Source organism: Macaca fascicularis, chromosome 16 (assembly GCF_037993035.2).
Source record: "Macaca fascicularis isolate 582-1 chromosome 16, T2T-MFA8v1.1".
In the NCBI taxonomy this organism is placed as follows: domain Eukaryota; kingdom Metazoa; phylum Chordata; class Mammalia; order Primates; family Cercopithecidae; genus Macaca; species Macaca fascicularis.
In genome coordinates this window covers 9234568-9256165 of record NC_088390.1, presented here as the reverse complement: position 1 = coordinate 9256165, position 21598 = coordinate 9234568, and the positions used below count along the sequence as shown (strand labels likewise).

The 21598-nt window shown below is 50.6% G+C and overlaps 1 protein-coding gene across 4 annotated transcripts in view; it reads right to left on the bottom strand.

Annotated features, from left to right (window-relative positions):
* Positions 1–21598, bottom strand: part of NTN1 (netrin 1) — a 245786-nt gene that overhangs the window by 67701 nt on the left and 156487 nt on the right. For all 4 annotated transcript variants that reach the window (XM_045376314.3, XM_045376311.3, XM_065532767.2 and 1 more), the window contains exon 3: positions 8955–9143. In XM_045376314.3, the coding sequence (XP_045232249.1) occupies positions 8955–9143 (189 nt within the window). The remainder of the gene's footprint in view (positions 1–8954; positions 9144–21598) is intronic.

The window sequence follows — 21598 nt, the reverse complement described above, 5'->3', positions numbered from 1 at the left end:
AAATTTAAATGCCCACCCTCCCGGTTTTCATCAAGAGAATCATAAAAACTATTTAAATTCATTGATGATCAATCTCTCTCTTCTTTGTTTATTGTCAACTTCCCATCAAAAAGCAAGCCCAAAGGCCCGTGTCTAGCACGCAATAAGCGCTACACAAACATGTGCTGAATCAAATGAACAAACAGTCTTGTTGCTAATCTGGATGTAACTCAGGCCAATCTGCCGTCCTTTCCTGGTGGGGAGAGGGAGCATTTTGCTGCCCCTTGCACATCTGGAGGAACGAATGAGGAGGCAGGTGGGACGACAGTCCCCTCACATCCTAGGTCATCTGCAATCCAATGCCCCTGCACTCTCCACTCTTACATTCTCTGTGTTAAGGAGGGAGGGAGGATTGCTGAAATCTGAAGATAATCCCCAAACGTCATTTCAGCTGTCTGTGTCAACCTCCTCTGAAGCTATGCTTTCCTTTGTCCCCGCAGTTGCTAATGAGGCACAAAAGAATTAATGTTTCAAGTTGCACAACCTCTCCTTTCCCTGCCACTTTCGGATCAAGGTGCAGATGGCAGGAAGTGGAGGGGGGAGAGGAGTCCCATAATCCCAAACTGGGTTATTTGACACTTCGTGATCTAGTTAACTATAGTCACCCTGCACCTGTTTTACAGCCAAGGAGAAAAGCACAGGTCTTGCAAATGATTCCGTGTGTGTGTGTGTGTGTGTGTGTGTGTGTCTCACACAAGCTTGGGGCAGGAAGGTAGGGCTGTATGACACAGTGGGGGAGGAGCAGGAACCTGGGTTCTGTGTCTGTGCCACAAGTGAGGCAGCTCAGGCCAGCTCAGGCCTCCCATTAGCCCTAAGTCCCAGTCCAATCAAGGAGTCCCTCAGATGCTGCCTGGTCTTTCTTGGCACTTCCAGAGTCAAATCTGGATGTGCACAGCCCGCCCCCACCTCTCTCTGCTGGGTCTCCACAAGCAGCTGTGGGGCACATCTCTGCCCTTCGACTTGCCATCTTTGCTCCCAAAGCATGGAAATCCTTTATTGAGAGTGTGCAACAGCATTAGGGCCAATCCTCGGGGCCCCGCCCAGTCCCGTGGGAATTGGCTGCCAAGTCCACACCGGGGCTGAGCCCTTCAAGCAAGAGGGGCCGGTTCTCCCGAGGGCCACCACGCACAGAAAGAACTAAAGCAACCAGAGAGTCAAAGGAAGCATATCTGCTTTGTGTGTGTGCCGACAATGGCAGTGTGTTCTAGTTTTTCTGTTTTCCCTGACTTGCACAAATAATCCTAAGAGCTGCCATGTGTGGAATGCATGCTACATGCCAGGACGTCCTCCACATCATCTCATTTAATCTGCACCATAGCCCTAGGAGGGAGTAGGGGCTATGATCCCCATTTGCAGATAAGAAAGCGGAGGCTCCCAAGAGTAAGTGTCTTGCCTCCAGAGGTGGAATCTGGACTCTCGTCTGAGTAACTCCAAGTTTCATGCTTTTCAAAGCTCTGCATCCCAAACCTGTTTACTACCCCCCTGCCACCCGCCCCCGGCCCCACAAGGGCTCTCCTGGCAACAAAAGCCTGAAAGACACTATTTCCTCAAGTAAAATTCCCTTAATGCTCTGGCCAAACCCAGAACTTCCATTAACTTGGGGAGCTCAATAATCAGGAGCCTTTTCTGCTCAAACACAGGAACCCCTGGAAATCCTCCAGGAATTTCTTTTTCTTTATTTTTCTTCTTTTTGAGACGGAGTCTCGCTCTGTAGCCCAGGCTGGAGCGCAGTGGCGTGATCTCAGCTCATTGCAACCTCTGCCCCGCTCAAGCGATTCTCCTGCCTCAGCCTCCTGAGTAGCTGGGATTACAGGCACGCGCCACCATGCCGGGCTAATTTTTGTATTTTTAGTAGATGGGGTTTCACCACGTTGCCCAGGCTGGTCTTGAATTCCTGACCTCAGGTGATCCACCCGCCTCGGCCTCCCAAAGTGTGGGGATTATAGGTGTGAGCCACCACGCCCAGCCAATCCTCCAGGAATTTCTATGTGGCATCTGGAGATAAGAGTGGTCCTGAGAGATGAGAGAACTCACATCCAGGGAGGTGAAAACGTGGACGGCCCAAGGACGCCCAGGGAATGAGCAAGCTGGGCCAGGAAGATTCCGTTTGGCACCGTGTGCCACATGGGCCGAGTCACAAGATCAGGGACTCTTTTCATCTATAAAGCCTGCAATAAAACCACCTCCACCTAATTTCCTGGCTCTACCAGCTCTTCTGAGTCACCAGATCACACACTTCACTGCTACAAAGAATCGTCCTATTGTATCCTTACGTTCTCCTAAGACCTTGACTACTTAAGAAGCAGGTGGAATGTGGAATGTCAAAGCTGGAAGGGATTCAGAGGCCAGCAGCCTGAATATAATCCCACAGATGAGGAGACTGAGGTCTCGAGAGGTCACCAGACTTCTCTGATACCCTATAGACTTTGAACATGGAGCCAAATATGTAGGTAAGGTTTTTGATGCCCATGTCTTCCAAGGGAAAAGATGCATCCACAGAGATCACAGTTGGAGTGAAACTCTTTCAGTGGGAATTCTCTCTCCCTAATGCAGTATCTACGGTGTCAGTTTCTCCCAGTAGGTACTAACCTTACCTGGCCATAATGAAGGCCACTCCTTATGTTGGGGTCTCTGTCCTCAAAGCTGGAGCCGCTCCAGCCACTAAGTACCTTCCTGCCCCAGATGACCAACCCTTTTCCCTGTACCCCCCCCCACAAAAAAAACATGAAAATGGAAATACAGGTAACAGAAATGTGACAAGGGATCCACATATTGAAATGGTGCCCCTGAGGCTTTTATAGGGTGGGTGGATAATGACTTAGAGTCAGGAAAGCCAAGAAGGGTGGGGGCCCGGGAACTTTGCTGCGCTGTGAATAAATCCACAATTGATCAGATCTAAATATACATATTCACGCACACACATGCATGCACCATCTATCTGGCACTGAGGACTGTCTGATCTTGTGCCCTAATCAGGCTGCACTAGCTAAGCTCCCAGCCTTGCCCTGTAAAACTCTTTTTTTTTTTTGACACGGAGTTTCGCTCTTGTTGCTGAGGCTGGAGTGCAATGGCGCAATTTCGGCTCACTGCAGCCTCCACCTCCTGGGTTCAAGCAATTCTCGTGCCTCAGCCTCCCAAGTAGCTGGGATTACAGGCATGTGTCACCACGCCCAGCTAATTTTGTATTTTTAGTAGAGGCAGGGTTTCTCTGTGTTGGTCAGGCTGGTCTCAAACTCCCGACCTCAGGTGATCTGCCCACCTTGGCCTCCCAAAATGTTGGGATTACAGGCATGAGCCACCGTGCCCGACCAAGATTTTTAAATTTAAAAAATTTAAATGCCCACCCTCCCAGTTTTCATCAAGAGAATCATAAAAAATATTTAAATTCACTGATAATCTCTCTCCTCAAAAGAATAAACCTGGGGTCTAGGCTGCCTACAAGTCTTCCCTTAATGCCACCAAGAGCGACTCACCATCCTCATTTCTTATTCTCTGTGGTTCTCAGTGTCAGTGACACATTAGAATCTCCTGGGAAGCTTTTCCAATTCCCAATGCCCAGATCGCATCTGGACCCATTAATTAAACCAGAATTTCTGGGGGTGGGTCCAGGCAGCAGTATTTTCAAATCTCCCCAAGTGGTTCCAACATGTAGCCAAGGGTGAGACTCAGAGCCTAAGTTACAGGCAAATAATGTGACAGACAAATACTGCTGATGACGCCATACAGTGAAGGCAGACAATCACGAATGAGAAAGTCATGGGGCGCTCCCTGTACACAGTGGCCCAGGGAAACAGAGGGCGCAAGACTGTGGTGTTCATATCCTCCTCATTCCGCAACCCTTGACTGAGCTGCTGGAAGAAATAAGGGGTGGATGGAAGTAGCAAGAATGTCCTGGCAAACATGTGAGGATGACTGCATGCTTTTGCCCTGGCTAATTATTGCATCTTCTTGCTTGGGACTCAAGCACCTTCCTAGCCTTCATTTAACCACATGGGCTTGAAGCAGGGAAAGACAATGAGAGAAGGAAACAGGCAGCTCAGTGAGATGGAATGCAGGCCCTTTGTACAGGGATGCTGGATGCACTGGTTAATTTCTTAATTCTCATCACAATTCGGTTCACGGGAGACTCCTGGAATGTCTTTATCCATCACAGATGGTTTGGGAAAATGATAAATTAATATTGTTATCAATGGGGGCAGGGCTGAAATGGTTAAATAGTAACGTCGTCTTCGGTCATCTTTGCCTGCTCAAAAGAGAAAGCGCCCCAAAGTCCATAAAGAAGATAAATGGTAAACAAAACCTCCTGTCTTTTGACAGATTCCAAGACGAGTATCATTCACAGACAATCCAGCGGAGAAAAGGGAGAAATTTATCTCATCTGACTTTACATAGGACAACAGCTCGCACCATAACGAGGCCGTCCCAGTGCTGTGAAATCGCACTGAATAGCTGGAGAGTGCAGCCGCCTGTTCCCTGGGTACGTTTATTACAGTCCTTTGTACGCACCAACCCTGCCAGCTCTGGTTTGCTTCTAAACCAGGGGAGGCGAGAAATAACCCAACAAATTTGTTGCTACGAAACCACCCAAATGGGGCAACTACATAGTAACGTTTGGAATCTGATGCCCTTACTCCAGGCTGTTCTTGTCTGGGTCCAACCCTGCTCTACACTGGACAACGTCCCCTAGTCAGCCAGTCACCAGCAGAATATGGGTGGCCTCGGCTCCCTGCCCAGGCTCTGAGAAGTCAGGGGTAAAGAGGCCCCAGAGGCCATTCCCAAGCCAATTTGGGAGTCAAGAACCCCTGCCCTTTGCCCCTGTTCCCCTGTGAAATTCATCTGAAACAAAGCAAAGAAGTGCAGCTCTCACCTGAAGGCCTATGGTGGGGCTCTGGGAAGTCAATCTCAAAAGCTGGGGCCTAACCGGCCAGACACGGTGGCTCATGCCTGTAATCCCAGCACTTTGGGAGGCCAAGGAGGACAGATCACCTGAAATCAGGAGTTCAAGACCAGCCTGGCCAACATGGTGAAACTCCGTATCTACTAAAAACACAAAAATTAGCTGGTTGTGGTGGCACGCACCTGTAATCCCAGCTACTCGGGAGGCTGAGGCAGGAGAATCGCTTGAACCCGGGAGGCGGAGGTTGCAGTGAGCCGAGATTGCGCCACTGCACTCCAGCCTGGACGACACAGCGAGACTCCATCTCAAAACAAACAAACAAACAAACAAAAAAATGGAGCCTGGAGGCAGCACCATACCTACAAAATTTCAGAAGCCTCTGAGAGAAAACTGTCAAAGATCAAATACTGGGGAAAAAGTGCTTCCACCCAAGGAACCATTTCCTTGAACCATCTGGCCCTGGGAACACAAGGCAGGAGGCGCTCGTGGTGGTGGTGATGGAAGGGGGTTGACCAGGAGACCCCTGTGTGAAGATCTCAAGGGTACACATCCCTCCCGCATCTGAACTTCTCCTAAAGATGGTTCCCACCAAGATCTCAGGCTCTCTTTTTGGTGGGAACTGTCCCACCTCCCGTAAGAGCTTGACACCAGGAAAGGAAAGAGCTGAGGGGAAAGATCCGGACTTTCCAGAGACGTCTATCCTCACCAATCAGATGACTGGACCTCCTGAGTCAAATTTTTCCTCACTAATCAGAGAGCAGATATTTTCTCGCCAATCACGAAGCAGAGACCTCCGGGCAATGCTTTTTCTCACCAATCAGAAAGCAGAAACCTCAAAGTGCTGTCTTTCTCACCAATCAGGTGGCAAGTTTTTTAAAGTGTAGTCTCCTATCACCAATCAGGTGACAAGTTCCTTGAAGCACTGTCTTTCTTCACCAATCAGATGGCAGTTTCCTTGAAACACTGTCATTCTTCCCCCGTCAAGAGGCACTAAGAGTCCCAGCCTTTCCTGCCACATTTCCTCAGTAGAATTTGCCTGTGTCTTTCTGAGCAGAATCCATCTGTAGATTTTCCCGTCCTGTGATTTATTCTCCCAGGGTTCCCACCAAGGCCAACGCAGCTGATGTACAGGGCTGGGAAGGAAAACACAGCCACCTAGGCTGGCCACAGTGTTGGAAATCATAAAACAAGAACGCATCCTCATCTATTTGCATCTGACCCTCCTAGAAACCAGTAAAGGAAGGTGGGCAATAACATGCCATTCAGCCAGAGTGGCAGAGCCCCAGAGAATGGCCTGCAGGTTCCCGGGACCCTGTGGCTTCCTGCCATCTCTCAGTCTGAGTGGTGAGAGGCTGCAAACAGCTCTTGTCCCTACCCACAGCAACAAGGGGTAGGTGGAGGTGACCAGGGCCCTGCCCCTTTTTACCTCTCCGGGAAACATACATTTCTAATCGGGCAGCAGAAACTGGCATGACAGGAAGTGACCAGTGCCCTTTCTCACCCAGACCTTCTCCCTCTCAGGCACAGGACTGCCCACCTGAGTGGCTGCTGTTGGTATAGTTTCTTGGCTGAACTCCCAAGAAATCTATGTGCAAGACAGCTGTTTACAAGACCCCTGGCCTCAATTTCTTCTGTAAAAGAGAGACAACAAACACTCTGGGCACAGGCAAAGGAGCTGGATACCTTCCAACTATGTTCTCTGAAAGGCCAGAGCCATCTCTCCCGGGGCTTGTCCTGGTCACACCTTTCTGCCATTGCAGATGTTTCTCGGGCCCCTTTGCCTGGGCCACCTTCCCATTCATTCTCCGCTCAGTCTTCTGGGGAATTCTCACCTAAAACCGTGATTTTTTTAAAAACATGGAAGCAGCCCAGCTACCTTTCTGCTCATGTTTCTCTTGGCAACCACCAGAGGCAGCCGTAAGTCCACAGACACAGAAGGACACCTTGCTTGAACTAGGGCTCATGCCTGTGCATTTGCAATCAAAGGGATTTCTCCTGGAGGAGACAGACTGGGAACCTGTTTATTTTATTTTGAGAAAAGTGTTCCACATAAGCAGGGCTGGGTTGGATTCACGAGCCCTGGGCTCAGAAGGGCACCAGCTTGGTGGAAACTCTGCTGTCCTTGTTTCAAAATTCTTAATAGCTTTGGAATAAGAAGCCCCCTACTTTGTTACTTTCTTTTTTTTTTTTTTCCAAGACAGGTTCTCTCCTTCTCCTCCTTCTCCTCCTCCCCTTCCTCCTCCTCTTCCTCCTCTTCTTCCTCCTCTTCTTCCTCTTCCTCTTCTTCCTCTTCCTCTTCTCCTCTTCTCCTTTCTCTTCCTCCTCTCCTCCTCTCCCCCCTCCCCCTCCTCCTCCCCCTCCCCCTCCTCCTCCCCCCTCCCCCTCCTCCTCCCCCTCCTCCTCCCCCCTCCCCCTCCTCCTCCCCCTCCTCTCCCTCCTCCTCCCCCTCCTCCCCTTCCTCCTCCTCTTCTTCCCCTTCCTCTTCTTCCTCTTCCTCTTCTTCTTCTCCTCCTCTTCCTCTTCCTCCTCCTCTTCTTCCTCCTCCTCTTCCTCCTCCTCCTCTTCTTCTTCTTCCTCTTCCTCTTCCTCTTCTTTTTTCGAGACTCTCACTCTGTCACCCAGGCTGGAGTGCAGTGGTGTGATCTTGGCTCACTGCAACCTCCGCCTCCTGGGCTCAAGCTATTCTCCTGCCTCAGCCTCCCAAGTAGCTGGGATTACAGGCGCGCACCACCCGGTTAATTTTTGTATTTTTAGTGAGGACGGGGTTTCACCATGTTGGGCAGGCTGGTCTCGAAGTCCTGACCTAGGGTGATCTGCCCATCTCGGCCTCCCAAAGTGCTGGAAGCCCCTGTTTTCATTTTGCACTGGGCCCTGCAAATTATGTAGTCGGTCCTGCACACAAGTGCCCAACATCTGGTGGACTTCCTGTTAAGAAGATGATACTTTTGCTTCATCCACACGCTAAGCAGTGGCCACAGAAGGGTTTCTCTCCTGCAGCGCACCACCTGGGCCTGTCTGCCATGGCTTGGGACCCTGCCGTGTCAGAGTCTACACAAGTCCAGGTCAGGACCCCACCCATGCTGAGGTGTTGCCCACCAGCCCTCAGAGGTAAATATCTTCTGGGAAGCCGTGTTCATGGCAGGCCCTGGCCCTAGGCCATAAGTTTTGGAGCAGGAAAGCCTTGGTTCCTGGAATTACCAAAAGCTTTTGTGGGGTGGGGGGCCCCACTTCTCACCCTCCAGCATCACTGAATTCCCTGGCATTTCATCAGCTTCTCTGAATCATCTGGCCATTGCTTCATTTTTGTTGGTAGGAGAAAAACAAACAGCAGAAAGTTAAAACATTAGTGCTTGCTTCAGTGGACAAAAATAGAGTCTCCCGTCTCCTTTTAATTTTTTTTGTTTTTGTCCTAAGAAGTAAAGCTATTTGCAGATGGATTAAATGTTCCTTCTGAGACCCTGCCCCTGAAACTGCCGACCTCGCTGGGACTGTACGTGTGTGTGTGCGTGTGTGTGTGTGTGTGTTTCGGGGGTGGGGGAGCGAGGGGCGGTGCGCGCACATCCAAAGAAGTGCGTCTGCGTGCATTTGGTAAAAGAGAGTCCTTTGTCCCGACGGTAAGCCTGGCGAACATGACTCGCGGTCCTCTGGTATGCAGCACACCTGTGCAGAGCAGAACCCCAGGAGGGGGAGGGAAGGGAGAGGTGTTGGCGGCTGCAGCCCTGCACCCTTGTAGGGGATCACACCTTCTCCTTTCTTCTCCTTTGAGCCATGTCTCCATCGCCCCTTTGTTTTGGCTTACACCTCCAAATACCAGGGAGGCCTTTGTGTGCGTGTGTCTGTGTGTGTGTGTGTGTGTGTGTGAGAGAGAGAGAGAGAGAGAGAGAGAGAGATGACCTCAGTCAACGCCAATTTGTACACAGACTGCAAGAAAATAGAAAAGGAAGCGAGGAAGGAACGGGAGGACTGATATTCCCAGGGTCTCCCCAGCTCCCCCCGCACCCCGCCACGCGTCGCCCACCTTTGCAGGCCTTCCGGTGGCTGATGGGCTTGCCCATGTCGCGGTAGTAGCCCTCCTTGCAGTAGTGGCAGTGGCGGCCGGCGGTGTTGTGGCGACAGTTGAGGCAGACACCTCCGCTCTTGCGCCCCGAAAGCTTGTAGAGCTCCATGTTGAAGCGGCAGCGCCGGGCATGCAGGTTGCAGTTGCAGGCTGCAGGGGAAGACCGAGAGAGGTGTCAGCTGCAGGGGCGCGGGGAGGACAGGCACCCATGGGCGCCGAAGGAAACCCCACCCCCCCCCACTGCTCCCTTCTCCACTAGCAGAGCCAGGCAGGCAGACGTGGGCTCCAGGAGCTCCTCCTCGGCTCCTCCTGTTTATACCCATAAGCATGTATTGGGCACGTAACAGTACCACGGCTGAGGTTCTCCCAAAATTCCTATGTTGAAGCCGTGACCCCCAGTACCTCAGAATGGGACTGTATTTAGAGATAGAGTCTTAAAACAGGGCCCTCAGAGTGGGCGCTACGCCAGTATGACTGTGTCTTTGTAAGAAGAGGAGACGAGGACACAGAGGGACGCGGGGAAGCATGTGCACGGAGGAGAAATCCCATGAGGACATTGCCAGAGGGCAGCCATCTGCAAGCCGTGCAGAAAGGCCTCCAGAGCAACCAACTCTGCCAACACCTTGATCTTGGACTTCCAGGCTCCAGAACTAGGAGAAGTAAACGTCTAGCGTTTCAGCCCCCAGCCCGTGGCACTTTGTTGTAGCAGCTGAGCAAACTACTGAGGCTCCTGCCACCAGCCTGGCCTCCCCTTCTCCCCCTCCTCCTCGTCCACTGAGGACTCTGGGGCCTGCACACCATCGTTCTTCCCACCTCAACCTGGCCGGCTTCCGGAGGCTGCCCAGCCCTGCTCTGGGGAGAGGACCCCCACATCGTCCACGATGGCTCTGCTCCACCTGTTCCCTCCCCATGAGCATTGCTCAGGACTCAGCTCCCTTTCCCCGCCCACCCCTGTGCCCTCCTGGTCTGTCTCCTTCACTACTCATCATCTCTGCGCTCCCAACTCCCAAATCAGTATTTCCAGTTTCAGGTCTGGGGTCTCCACTTGAACCCAGAGTCACCTCCTCTACATCATTGACTCCTTACCATCCTGCCCTCAGGTTCCCTGTGGCTTGAGCTGAACCTCGCAGGCTCCCCTCTGCATAATCAGCAGAAGCAGGATTTATTTTTGTTTGTTTGTTGTTATTTTTGAGATGGGAGTCTTTCTCTGTCACCCAGGCTGGAGTGCAGTGGCCCGATCTCAGCTCACTGCAACCTCTGCCTCCCGGGTTCAAGCGATTCTCCTGCCTCAGCCTCCTCAGTAGCTGGGATTATGGGTGCGCACCACCACGCCTGACTAATTTTTGTATTTTTAGTAGAGACGGGGTTTCACTATGTTGGTCAGACTGGTCTTGAACTCCTGATCTTGTGATCCTCCCACCTCAGCCTCCCAAAGTGCTGGGCTGACAGCCGTGAGCCACCACACTCAGCCCAGAGCAGGATTTCTAAGCACCAAAATGAGGGTGTCCATTGGGATCAAGTTGAAAGCACTCAGCATGGCCTTCAGGGCTCCAAATAAGCTGGTCCTGCCTCGCCGTCCAGCCCCTCACTCTTTATGCTCCAGTGATTCCAAACTTTGGTCTGTTTCTAGAGCCATGTGCGAGGACCCCTCGCCTGCCTCTCTGGGGCTTTGGACATGCTGTTCCCTTTCTCCCAGGACACCCCTGTTTTATCTGGCTGCCTCCTTCTCATCCCCCAGGTCTTGGTTCCAATGTTACTTCCCAGCCCCGCTCCACCCCACAAGCCTGGCATAGGCACCCAGCATGGCCTCACATAGCTTTCCTTGCGCCACATCAGGATTGCCTGTCACCTGCCTTCTTCTTTAGGCTTCCAACCCCAGGGTACTCCAGCACAGGTCTGGCCTCTTCTTGTTCACTCTACAACATGGTTTCATGCTCAGTGTGTTCTAAATCACATTTGATGGAATTTCTAAAGAAATACATGTTGGGATTTTTGTTTTGTTTTTTGTTTGAGGGAGGGTCTCACTCTGTTGCCCAGGCTGGAGTGCAATGGCACGGATCTTGGCTCACTGAGACCTCTGTCTCCCAGGCTCATGAGATCCTCCCACCTCAGCCTCCCGAGTAGCTGGGACCACAGGCATGTGCCACCATGCCCAGCTAATTTTTTTTGTATTTTTTGTAGAACCAGGGTTTCACCATGTTGCCTGGGCTGGTCTTGAACTCTTGGGCTCAAGAGATCTGCCTGTTTCCGTCTCCCAAAGTGCTGGGATTACAGGCCTGAGCCACCGCACCCAACCTAAGAAATATATATTTAATTCATGCACTCGATAAACAAAAGCAGGAAGAGAAAGGAATACACTCCTATTTCCACCAACCACAGTTGCTGCAGAGATCTTTCCTTTTAGGCTTAATTAACATTTGTTCAGTTGTGGAGCTATTTAATTCTTTCCTACAGACATAGAAAACGTAGATCATACTTTTACACATCTAGTTTTATAGGTCTTTTTTTTTTTCATAATAATGAACATTTTCTCATGTCAAATACTGTTCTTCATGATGTTTAAAAGTCGTCTGGGCTGGGCATGGTGGCTCACACCTGTAATCCCAGCACTTTGGGAGGCTGAGGTGGGCAGATCTCTTGGAGTCAGGAGTTTGAGACCAGCCTGGCCAATATGGTGAAACCTCATCTCCACTAAAAAATACAAAAATTAGCCAGGCATGGTGGTTTGTGCCTGTAATCCCAGCTACTTGGGAGGCTGAGGCAGGAGAATCTCTTGATTCTGGGAGGTGGAGGTTGCCATGAGCCACCATTGTACCCCAGCCTGAGCCACTGAGCGAGACCCTATCTCACAAAAATTAAAAACTAAAAAATAAAAGTCGTCTGGCACTTTTAAATGCCTTGGAGTCGAAGTGGAGGCATTTAAAAGAAGGACCTCCCAGGGTTGGACAACTATAGGCCGTTTCCCATTTTTCACTATTATAAATGTTAACTACCTTTGAACGTAAAGGTAACCACCTTGAACCACCTTTGAACATACATATTTGTGCTCTGCTCTGATGAGTGTTGTAGCGCAAATTTCTCTAGATGGAATTACTGGGTTGAATTTTGAATCTACATGTTTTTATATTTTTATTATTTATTTATTTATGTATTTATTTTTTTGAGATGGAGTCTCGTTCTGTAGCCCAGGCTGGAGTGCAGTGGCATGATCTCGGCTCACTGCAACCTCCGCCTCCTGGGTTCACGCCATTCTCCTGCCTCAGCCTCCCGAATAGCTGGGATTACAGGCACCTGCCACCACACCGGACTAATTTTTTGTATTTTTAGTAGAGACGGGGTTTCACTATGCTGGCCAGACTGGTCTTGAACTCCTGACCTTGTGATCTGCCCGCCTTGGCCTCTCAAAGTGCTGGGATTACAGGCATGAGCCACCGTGCCCAGCCCTTCTACATGTTTCTAACATTGGCTCCAAACTGCCACACTGCCCTCAAGAGAGGCTGTATGGCTTATACTCCCACCAGCAGGATATGAGAGCTCCTATTTTACCACGTGCTTGAAAAGAATAATATGCATTTGGTATCAGCATTCTTTTTAAAAAATCTTGGCCAATCGGTCTGAGAAAACACATACACATACACACATGATTTTAATTTGCGTGTCTTTGATTACTAGGAAGGTTGGACATTTCCCCATGTATTGTTTTTCTATTTATATTTCTTTTTTGTGCATTGCCTGTTCATGCCATTTGCCCAGTTTTCAAATAAGGTGGGCTTTTTTTCATGCTGTCTAGTGATCTTATGTGGGAGGATTAAACATCATTTGTCTTTTCTGCCATATAAGCTGTAAATATTTTTAACAGTTTCTCATTCACATGTTACTTTAATTTGTGATCTTTAGAAAAACATGTGCCTCTTTAATTTTTCTCTCTGATGTTAGGACAAGCTTCTTTAAGTGCTCTTCCTAGAGTCACTGCCAAGTCACTCACCCATTAGTCATTCCATTTACAAATAGAGGTGGACAGGGCTCTAGAGAAAGCAGTGGGGGATGCAGGAGAAACGACAGCTCCTACCCTGAAATCTGAAAGCAGCCAGAAGCCAAATTAAACCAGGGGATGAGTCCCAGAGCCTTGCTAAGTGTCCTCCAGCAAGTGTCCCCAGGGCTGAGTTCAACCAGGTGCAAAGTAAGAGGCTGCAGCTGCACCTTGCCCTCCCACAGACAACTGTCACGCCTATGCACACTCACTCTCTTTGGACTCACCCTGCCAGACAAGGGTGACAGGGGCCTGCTCAGAGAGTGAAATGACCAATCAGCCCAGGACCACGGAGCCAGTAAATTCGGGGTACAAGATGGGAACCCAGGCCTTCTGGCTCCTGGTTCACTGGCTCAGAGGAAAGGACCCTTATCACTGGAAGTAACAGCTGGCCTAGACTACAGTCAGAATCTAGATCTTCCCTACAAGCACAGAAATCACAGGACCTGGAACACCTGCCTGGGGACAGGGATCTGGAAGGATCACCCAGGCCTCACTTCCTCAGGCCTCCCTTGTACCAGGAAAGGCCTGGTAACAGCATCATCCCGTCCTTCTTGGAGGCAAACGTCCTCCTCCTGCATTTCCCAGCGGGGACTGCCCTAACCTTTGAGCCCCGTCTGGGAGCTCAGCCTCCACTTTTCCCACCCCAAGAGGAAGCTGGGGGCTGGTAGCTCTCTTCCATATGCACCTTATGCCAACAAAAGGTTTTTCCTAAACAACTGGTCACACAAAAGAAAACTCTGAGGCGAACATCAAAAGGCAGGGGTCCCTTCCCTCCCCTTCTTCTTGGAGCTGTCAAGAGACATCAAGTGGCAAATGCCCATGCTCAGACTTCTGCAAAGTATTTTACAGCTTGTTTTCTTTTCTCTTTGTTTTATTTTCTCTGCACAGATGGAAAAAATGCATTGGGCGAAGCAGCTCACATCTGGATCCCTCAGCTCCACAGAGAGGCGTCACCCAACTCCTGGCCTGTCCCCAGCCCCTTCCTCAGAGAGACACCTTAATCCTTCGTGCCTTCCTGTTTATCTCCTGCATCTCTTGGAGGCAAAAATATTGGGTATTAGTTTCATTATCAGATTTCAAGGCAGGGAGGAAAGGGCAGCTTTGTGAGAACAGAGAGGTCAGCCCAGAGAAAAGGGGGTTGGGGGCGGCAGAGACACTCTGAGGGACCAGCAGGGGCAAGAACAGAAGCCCTGCCTAGGCCTTTGAGGCTCTGCCTCTTATCCAGGGGTACCCCAGCCACCCAAAGACACCCCAAGCTTTGTGCTCCTCTTTGGCTATCATGTGAGGATCACCAAGGATACATCACATGTGGCTGCATTTCAGACCCAGGGCATAACGAGCTAAGGAAGGTAGGAGGGGGAGAGTCCCCACTTTCCAACCAGAAACCCAGTAGGGAGACAGGCCCAAGAGGTGGGTTCCTATTTTCTTCCCCCATCAAAAAGTTCTCTAAGTCCTATTTCAACACATGCCTGTGGCCACTCCTTACCTCTCAACATTCCTGCCTTTCTGCCCCTCTCCCTCTCCCACCAACCTGGAACTGCCCAACCCCTTCCCACTCCCCTAGGTCAGATCAATTCAGTGCATACTCACAGTGCTCTAGCTATGTGCCCAGTTCCGTGCTACAGGCTATGTGAGATACACAGGTGGACAATGCACTCTCAACTATCCATGAGTTCCCCATCTAATGGAGGGAACAAACTCATGTCAGAAAATATCTGATCAAGTGGGACTAATCTCTCATTAACTGTGTTGGTTTGTTGAGGAAGGGATAGTGTTTGCTCTTATATCCTCCAGCCCACAGAAAGCCTTCATTCATTTTTGTTGTGCAAATGAGAGAGAGAAAGCAAACAAGAGAGAAGATGGATGGATGGATGAATGAATGGAAGGATGAAAAGGTGGATTAATAGACAGATGGATAGATGGAGGGAGAGAGGGAGGGAGGGAGGGAGGGAGGGATGGATGGATGGAGTTGATAGGTGGGTGGATGGAAGGATGGATGGATGAATGGAAGGATGAATGGATGCATGAAATGGATGGATAGATAAATGGGTAGACAGATGCATGGATGGATGCATGGATGGATGGATGGATGGATGGATGGATGGACGGATGGACGAAAAGGTGGATGGATGGACGGATGAATAGATGGAGGGATGGAGGAATAGATGGATGGATGGAATTGATAGGTGGGTGGATGGATGGATGGAAGGATGAATGGATGTATGAAATGGATGGATAGATAAATGGGTAGACAGATGCATGGATGGATGCATGGATGGATGGATGGATGGATGGATGGATGGATGGATGGATGGATGGATGAATGGAAGGATGAAAAGGTGGATGGATGGACGGATGGATAGATGGAGGGATGGATGGATGGATGGATGGATGGATGGATGGGGTTGATAGGTGGGTGGATGGATGGTATGAATGGAAGGATGAATGGATGGATGAAATGGATGGATAGATAAATGGATAGACAGACGCATGGATGGATGCATGGATGGTTGGATGGACGCATGGATGGATGTATGGATGGATGAATGGAAGGATGAAAAGGTGGATGAATGGAAGGATGAATAGATGGAGGGAGGGAGGGAGGGAGGGAGGGATGGATGGATGGATGGATGGATGGATGGATGGATGGAATTGATAGGTGGGTGGATGGATGGATGGAAGGATGAATGGATGCATGAAATGGATGGATAGATAAATGGATAGACAGATGCATGCATGGATGCATGGATGGATGGATGGATGGATGGATGGATGGATGGATGGATGGATGGATGGATGGATAGGTAGGTGGGCAGGTAGACAGGCAAGCAGGTATGTATAGAGACAGTTAGATAGTTAGACAGGTAGGGCAGACAGAGGATTTACTGCCTGAACCACTCCCTGACAAGGCATGGCCTTGTGACATCTGATTGTTGCTTTCAACTATTTTAACTCATCAATTTAACTTCTGTCTGCTCAAGCAGACTGCTGTGCTTCAGAGAGAAAAACCCACATCTAAGTCCCCTGGACCCTTCCTGAAAATCTGAGTAGTGTCCTTGCCCACAGAGACTGAAGTTGCATCCATTGCTTTTGATGAATTTACCAAACCATAGGTGTTGGCCCGCCCCAAAAGGCCCTGACGAACTCACTCTCAATCCTATCAGGACTACACCAGGCCCAGAAAGCATCCAGCAGTCATTGGTGAGCAGTTTCCAGACCATGTCTCTCAGGGACTCTGGTCCTGACTCCCCCAGACTTTACATGGCCCAGGGGCTTCTCACTGGAGCAGGAAGGCCATTCAGTGATGAGTCTCCTCAAAGCCTCTGGTGTGGGCCCCGGTACCCCACGGCAGCCCTCCAGCACACAGGATCACCATGTCCTCTCCCTTTCAGAGTGGTTCTTTTGAGAAGACTGACCATGTTATCTCTGTAGCATAACAGCTGAATTCTCCAAAAAAAAAAAATTAAAATAAATAAATAAATAAAAACTCACATAGGCACCATCACAGGCTGGAGGCCCCAGCCGTTGGCTGCCTGCGCACCGGGACAGGCACTGCTCTCAGATCTGTCATGATTGTTGACACATTTCCACATGTCCAGGCCGCATGAGCAGGTTGGGGCATGCATGGCAAAAACTTGCAGGGCTGGGGGCGGGCACTGCTTCCCTCACCAGCTCCTCTGCTAGGTAAGTCCATGGCTGCTGGGTAAGGACCAGGAGACCTACTCAGCATGTGCAACTCACAAACTCCCTGAGGGAGATGGGGCAGTGGTTCTCAACCGGTGGCAATTTTGTCCCCCACTGGACATTTGGCAATGTCTACGGACATTTTTGGTTATCACGACTGGGGAGGGAGGGGCTGTTTGCATCCAGGGGATAGAAACCAGAGAGGCTGCTAAACTTCCTACAATACACAGGACAGTGCCCCGCAAACGGAGTCTGCCAAATGTCCACAGTGTTGCGTTTGAGAATTCCTGGGTCAGGGAGATCATGACGCTCACCGCCTCCGGGGTATGTAAATATTTATTTCCCACAGCCTAAGATGCTGTCCTCTAAGTGCAAACTCTGAGGCTTAGAAAGCTGCGCCAAAAGGGCCGGGCGCGGTGGCTCACGCCTGTAATCCCAGCACTTTGGGAGGCCAAGGCGGGCAGATCACCTGAGGTTGGCAGTTCAAGACCAGCCTGACCAACATGGAGAAACCCCGTCTCTACTAAAAAATTCAAAATTAGCCAGGCGTGGTGGTGGGCGCCTGTAATCCCAGCTACTCGAGAGGATGAGGCAGGAGAATCAATTGAACCCGGGAGGCACAGGTCACAGTGAACCAAGATCATGCCATTGCATTCCAGCCTGGGCCACAAGAGTGAAACTCCATCAAAGGAAAGGAGAGGAGAGGAGAGGGGAGGAAAGCTGCTCCAGGAGGTGACTGTCATTAACTCCTTCAACAAAGCTTTGACTGAAGCCTTTAAAAGGGCCAGGTGCTGGTGTGACAGACGCAGGCAAGATGGAGTCCTGTACCAGGGTGCTTCCTGTCTCAGGGGGAGGCGGACACTGGTCTAGTAATTGCACTGTTTTCAACGGTGACCAGAGCTGTCAAGACTAACACTCAAGGAGGCCGTTCTTCTGAATCTGTCTGGAACAACGGGGAGAGGACAGGGCCTGAGGAGAGTCGGAGCACAGACAGGATATTCTGCCAGCACTGCCCCAACTATAATGTGCCTACGGTCACCTGGGGATCCTGTGCAAATGCAGACTCTGATGGGGAGGGATGGAACTGAAACTCAATGGAAAAGAAACCAGTTGGGACGTGACCCACTGTGTGGACAGACAGCCTCTGCAGGGAGGTAAAGGGAGGTTTGACCGCGGGGGTCTGTGATGGGGCAATGGGTAGAAGCCTGGTTTCAAGAGAAACTTCTCCTTAAATGACTGGCTCAGAATCATAAAAATACTTGAGAGTTATTTTTAAGACTTTGAGGTAGTCTGTATTTCCTTTATTACCCTGCTACTCCATTTGGTATGCTGTTTATTTAGAAATTGTTCAGCTCCTGTTTATAAATTTCAGGTATTCCGCCCCCAGTGTGTTTTTCTGAGCCCCATTTTCAGCGTCTCCTGAAATGGCTGGGTTGAGCAACCCTGGCTGCCCACACACCTAACTCCTGCCCACACCTGGGGATCATTCTGAGCCAGCCTCTCAAAGGGCTCCTTTAGGAAAAGGAGCCGAGGCAGGACTGGCCCAAGCATTTCTGGGACTCACAGCCCTTTGTGTCTACAGGTGAGCTGGGCATAAGAGAAACGATCATATACGTACATACATTTATAAAACAATCCGAGCCTAGACTTAGGTTTTACTTCACTATTAGCAAATCTGGTAGGGCATGAATTTATCGAAGCATTCAACGAGTATGTACTGAGCCCCTACTTGGTGCATTCTGGGCACCATGCAAGGTGCTGGGGACGTCACAGTGAGCAGGACAGACATGGTCCCTGCCCTGGCAGGGTTGGTGGAGATACCTGGGCATGCTAAAGTCTGGTTAATGCTGCTTCTGCTGTGGCCTCACTCCTAGGTCCACCACTATCCCCCAAACACAGGCTTCAAGTTCGTCACTGGAGACATCAGCCAGCCAGACACAATGCAGCAGTGACCAGCCAGAGGGAGTCACGAGACTGGACGACTCCTACGAGGACCGTGAGGACATCACACAGGAGTAATTGGTTCCACTCAAGGCTCTAGGGTTTGCACTCATTGAGGGTGCCACGTTTCAACCATTTTAAAAACCACTGACAAACATCTCCTAGAGACGGCCAGGAGAACTGCACAACTCGCTTGTGTGAAAGAAAAGTCAACAGGCAGAGTCAGTCTACGCTGGGCATGAGAGCCAGGAGAGGTAAGGATGTCCCATGGGACTCTCTGGAGTCCCAGAGACCATGTGAGGGAAGATGTGGCACTTCAAGATGCCACAAGGGCACCCAAACAGGACCCGCTTCTGCCTGACTGCCCATTTGTTGCTTCATTCAACAAACATGAACAGAGACCTTGGAAGTGCCAAGCTCTGAGTGGGAAGCACACCTGCCATAGGGCTGGCGTTGCTGCATTTTCCTCTCTCAACAGACCACGGCCCCTTCTTCCTTCTCCTGAGCTGTGGTTTTTAATTCAAGCAGCTACCACACCCCTCTCAAGGCCCCAACCTGTGATGCTTCTCCAGCCTGGGTGCACAGATTCACCAGCATTCCCTCCTAAGACACAGGGAGCTGAGAAAACCCTGGAGTTTCTTTTTCTTTTTTTGAGACGGAGTCTTGCTCTGTCACCCAGGCTGGAGGGCAGTGGCAGGATCTCGGCTCACTGCAATCTCTACCTCCCAGGTTCAAGCGATTCTCCTGCCTCAGGCTCCCAAGTAGCTAGGATTACAGGCACCCGCCACCACACCTGGCTAATTTTTTTGTATTTTTAGTAGAGACGGGGTTTCACCATGTTGCCCAGATTGATCTTGAACTCCTGACCTTAGGTGATCTGCCTGCCTAACTGCAACCTCTGCCTCCCGGGTTCAAGCGATTCTCCTGCCTCAGTCTCCCAAGTAGCTGGGATTACAGGCACCCGCCACCACACCTGGCTCATTTTTGTATTTTTAGTAAAGACACGGTTTCACCATGTGGGCCAGGCTGGTCTCGAACTCCTGACCTCAGGTGATCCACCCGCCTAGGCCTCCCAAAGTGCTTGGATTACAGGCATGAACCACTGCGCCTGGCCACCCCCCAGAACTTCTGATTCTGTAGGCTGTGCGTGAGGCATGATGATGGGCACCTCACAAGCTCCCAGGTGGTGCTGATGCTGCCCATCTAAGGGCCATACTTTGAGAACCACTAGTCTAGATCACACAGAGGAGAAAAAAGCTACCGGAAGACAAGAACCTAGGATCTCACAGTGTAGAGAGGCAGGGCATAGGCGAGTGTAACTATTACTAACCAAGATCAAACACAATGGCTACACAATGGCTACAACCTCACAAGCAAGTGAGAGGAAAGAGAGCTTGGGCCTGATGTGGGAAGCCTGGACTCTAGCTCCGGCTCCACGACTCCCCCATGTATGTGACCCTGGAAAGTCCAGTGGGCCCCTCTGAGCCCATTCTCCTATGTGAAAAATGAAGACATTTGGGTCTGATGATTTCTAAGTTCTTTTCTGGCCCTAAAAGTCTAACTCATGATACTCGAAACTCCTGCAGGGTAGGGGACAGATCACAGACTCACATCAGCATGGAGGCCTTTGGGAGGGGACCCTGGAATTCAGAAGTGGGGTGCTCCAGGCTAGGTAATGATGCTGTAAAGAAGCCTCAGGGTGGGACTGGATCAAGCAGGTGACAGGGCTGTGGAAAGGACACTAAGACCACCTCCAGGCAGGGGGTAGATCACAGCTGAGACTCGCCATGGCCCTGGGGTGGTGGTGAGAGGATCCTACAGGCTTCTCCCTTGCTGAAAGTGGAGGTATGGGAGCCTTTCCAGGGAAACCATCAGAGGGGTGTAGCCAACAGGACGGATGACCACCTGGGTCTTTCAGAGAGAATGGGTGTGCAGGATCTTCTCCAGGGAACTGGGCAGAGGAAACTATTTTGGGGGAGAAGAAAGGAGTCTACTTTTGGGCATGTGGTGGCATAGCAGGGGGATTTAGCAGAGGGCAGTGAGCAAGAGTGTGTCCAGAGTTGGTTCCTGCCGGTGGATTTGTGGTCTCGCTCACTTCAAGAATGAAGCCGTGGACCTTGGCGGTGAGTGTTATGGCTCTTAAAGGTGGCACGGACCCAAAGAGTGAGCAGCAGCAAGATTCACTATGAAGAGCAAAAGAACAAAGCTTCCACAGTGCTGAAGGGGACCCGAGTGGGTTGCCACTGCTGGCTGGGGTGGGGGTGGCCAGCTTTTATTCCCTTATTTGTTCTGGCTCATGTTCCATTTCTGTCCTATCAGAGTGCCCTTTTTTCAATCCTCCCCGTGATTGGCTACTTTTAGGCTCATTGGTGTGTTTTACAGAGCACTGATTGGTGCGTTTTACAGAGCGCTGATTGGTGCATTTTACAGAGCACTGATTGGTGCATTTTACAATCCTCTTTCTAGCTACAGGGCACCTATAGGGGCGTTTTACAATCCTCTTGTAAGACAGAAAAGTTTTCCAATTCCCCACTGGACCCTGGAAGTCCAGCTGGCTTCACTTCTCAATAGGGACCCTCCGTGGTCAGCCTTGGAGGCCCCTGAAGCCAAGTTCTCCCAGAGAGGAGCCCACACACTTCTCTTAAGTCTCTCTTTCAGAAGCAGGCCTGCCGGGCCACGCCATTTCGTTTTTAGGGTCCAATTTGAAAACAAAACTTCTGTCCACCCTCCCTTCCCCCTCCCCCCCACCACCTGTGCTTTATCTCTGATACCAGAAATGACGTGGAAGAGGGGTGGATCCAGGTGGTAAGAAAAATGAAAGAAAGTGGGAAGTGTTTTGGAACCTCAGTGCCTGGAGTCACAGTCGGAGTGGGATGGGAGGCTGGAGTTCCCGGCCTGCCAAAGACAGGCTTAAGATGGTTTCTGATAAAGTCCCGGGAGATAAGTG